Genomic DNA, 2650 nt, shown 5'->3' on the forward strand with positions numbered 1-2650 from the left:
TTTGATGGAAAGTTTAATGAGATCCTTGGAGGGTGAACCAATCTAATAAAAACTTTCCACCGACTCAAACAGTTCACTTTCTAAATTTTAAATTGAACACACACCATGTGCATTTCAAGGTCAGGTATCTTTGAATGAATAAGACACTCCAGTACAGGTTAGATGTTGGTGTTATTGTTGTAGTGAGACTTTAAAAAAGATATATTATTCATGTAAACCGGTTATGGAATCTGCCTGTTTTATTATTGAGTATTTATTTTAGACATTAATGGATGATGAGTTAAATGTTACATATATAACTCTTGGTGGGCATGTGGAAGTTAACACATACAGATATCTTTATTTTTTGATTATGTTCACAGTATATATTCTAATAATCTGCTGTAATTCTACTATTGTGTACCTCGTCTGGAAACACAAAAACCTCCATGAGCCTATGTACATTTTCATTGCAGCTTTGTTACTGAATTCTGTTGTTGTCTGCACTGCTATGTACCCAAAGTTGTTAATTGACTTTTTATCCGAAAAACAGATCATATCTTATTCAGCCTGTCTCTTTCAATTTTTTATATATTACTCTATAGGCAGCTCAGAATTCTTACTGTTGGCAGCCATGGCCTATGACAGGTATGTGTCTATATGTAAACCTCTGCAATATGCAACTATCATGAGAAAAACCACAGTGAGTATCTTCCTGTTTTTAGCGTGGCTTCTGCCTGCTTGTCATATTGCAGTCCCAGCAATACTGAGTGCTAAAACTAAACTGTGTAACTTTACTTTAAAAGGAATATTTTGTAACAATGCAATTTACAGTCTTCAATGTGTAAGATCAAGTGTAATTACCATCTATGGTGTGGTTGGTTTATTAGATCTCGCAATTCTCCCTTTGCTCTTCATAATTTTTACGTACACAAAGATACTTATTATATCCTATCGAAGTTGTAGAGAATTCAGAAAAAAAGCTGCAGAGACCTGTTTACCCCACCTGTTGGTTTTAATCAGTTTCTCCTGTTTGAGTGCATATGATATCTTCATAGCTCGAGTGGAATCTAATTTTCCAGAAACTGCACGCTTAGTAATGATGTTACAAATAGTTGTGTATCATCCTTTGTTAAATCCGCTCATATACGGGTTCAAAATGAAAGAAATTTCGAAACACCTTAAAAGGTTGTTCTGTACATCCAAAATCATTTGATGTATCAACACTGATGTACAGTCATTTCTCATGAAATAATCATTCAGAGATGTGAATTTTTGAAAGGTATTTAATGTACGCATTCATTTCCACAGCGAAGAGTAAAGGGACTCTTTAGTATTTGTTATGGAAACAGCAAAGAGTGTCTTGGGCTTGAACATTATTATTCAATATTATCAAGTCACCCTCAAGTAACCCTAACCCACAACTTTGATTCAGACCTTTTCACTGTATTTGACTTTGCTGTCGTCAATTTGCAAATTTTAACCCTGTTTACATGTAATGACATTCATATTAGTTTCACTGGCAAGATTTCTTTCGCATTTTGTTGTGCATTAAAGATTGTACTTTGCCAACATGTGTACTTAACGTTTTTTTGTGAAACAATGATATTTGCTGTTCCCAGCTGTTGTTTGTCTTCCACTTCTGCACATGCCGACTCAGAAGAAAATCATTATTTTTCACGTCAAGCTCTGACTTCAGACCCTGTTTGCTTTGATAAACAGGGAAGAATCAGAATCAGAATCACTTTATTGATCCCCGAAGGGAAACTCTTTGTTACAGCAGCTCGCTTTTACGTCAGTGCACACAGGAGAAAGTATTAGTAAAAAATATAATACAATTCACTATAAAAACAGGTCAGAACATAAATTAAGTACCAGGTGGGCATAAGTATAAGATAAAATAAGTGTGAAGTACCAAGTGGATTGTGTATGTGCATGAGGGTATACATGTGTGTGAAATGACACAATGTTTATTTGCAATGAAACAGGTTTATTTGCAATAAAACATTTTTAAACTTTATGATTAGAAAAATAAAAACAAAATAAACCTAAAACGTAATGTTGTTGTCAGTTATTTCCTTATAATGCATGCATAGTCAACTTTCTCTGAGGGAAACTGACTCCAACAGACTTAGTCAGGTCAATGTCAACTGAAGCTAGCTGTCCAAGACGGGGCGGGGGGGGGGGCTCTCTCGAATTGCCTTTCCCAAAGTTTCTCCCATTTGTGCGACCATTTTGTTTATTAATTTTAATATAGAAAATAGGTATATAAATCAGAAACAATAAGATGTAAGAGAACAGGTCCAGGAATAAGCAAAATAAAAGGATAGGAAAATATAAGTATACACAAGATATATATATGCCCCTCTAACCATAAAACACCCACCTACCTGCCAAAAAGTGAAACGCCGCTTCACCTCCGCTCCGGTCCTAACTCAACCAGACCTGTAGCTTCAGTTCATTGTGGAAGTGGATGCTTCAAACACCGGGGTGTATTATGTCAACGTTCCCCTTGTGATCAAAAACAACCTCCATCCAGAACTATCTGTACTGCTGCCACTGGATGTAAAGGAAGGTTTGTGCTCACTTAGCCTTTCTCCCGGGAAAATCCCCTTTGACCCCTTAGCATTTCTCTGGCTCTGTTTGGCTCCAGACCCCGGCTCTACCCTCT

The 2650-nt window shown here is 36.3% G+C and overlaps 1 protein-coding gene across 1 annotated transcript; it reads left to right on the forward strand.

The window, feature by feature from the left end:
- On the forward strand, nucleotides 1-1553 carry LOC122885162 (olfactory receptor 1500-like). The gene has a single exon (XM_044215888.1). It carries the CDS (start codon nucleotides 269-271, stop codon nucleotides 1193-1195), a length of 927 nt encoding a protein of 308 aa, XP_044071823.1. The 5' UTR covers nucleotides 1-268; the 3' UTR covers nucleotides 1196-1553.
- Nucleotides 1554-2650: the final 1097 nt, after the last annotated feature.

Source organism: Siniperca chuatsi, linkage group LG12 (genome assembly GCF_020085105.1).
Source record: "Siniperca chuatsi isolate FFG_IHB_CAS linkage group LG12, ASM2008510v1, whole genome shotgun sequence".
Classification (NCBI taxonomy): Eukaryota; Metazoa; Chordata; class Actinopteri; order Centrarchiformes; family Sinipercidae; genus Siniperca; species Siniperca chuatsi.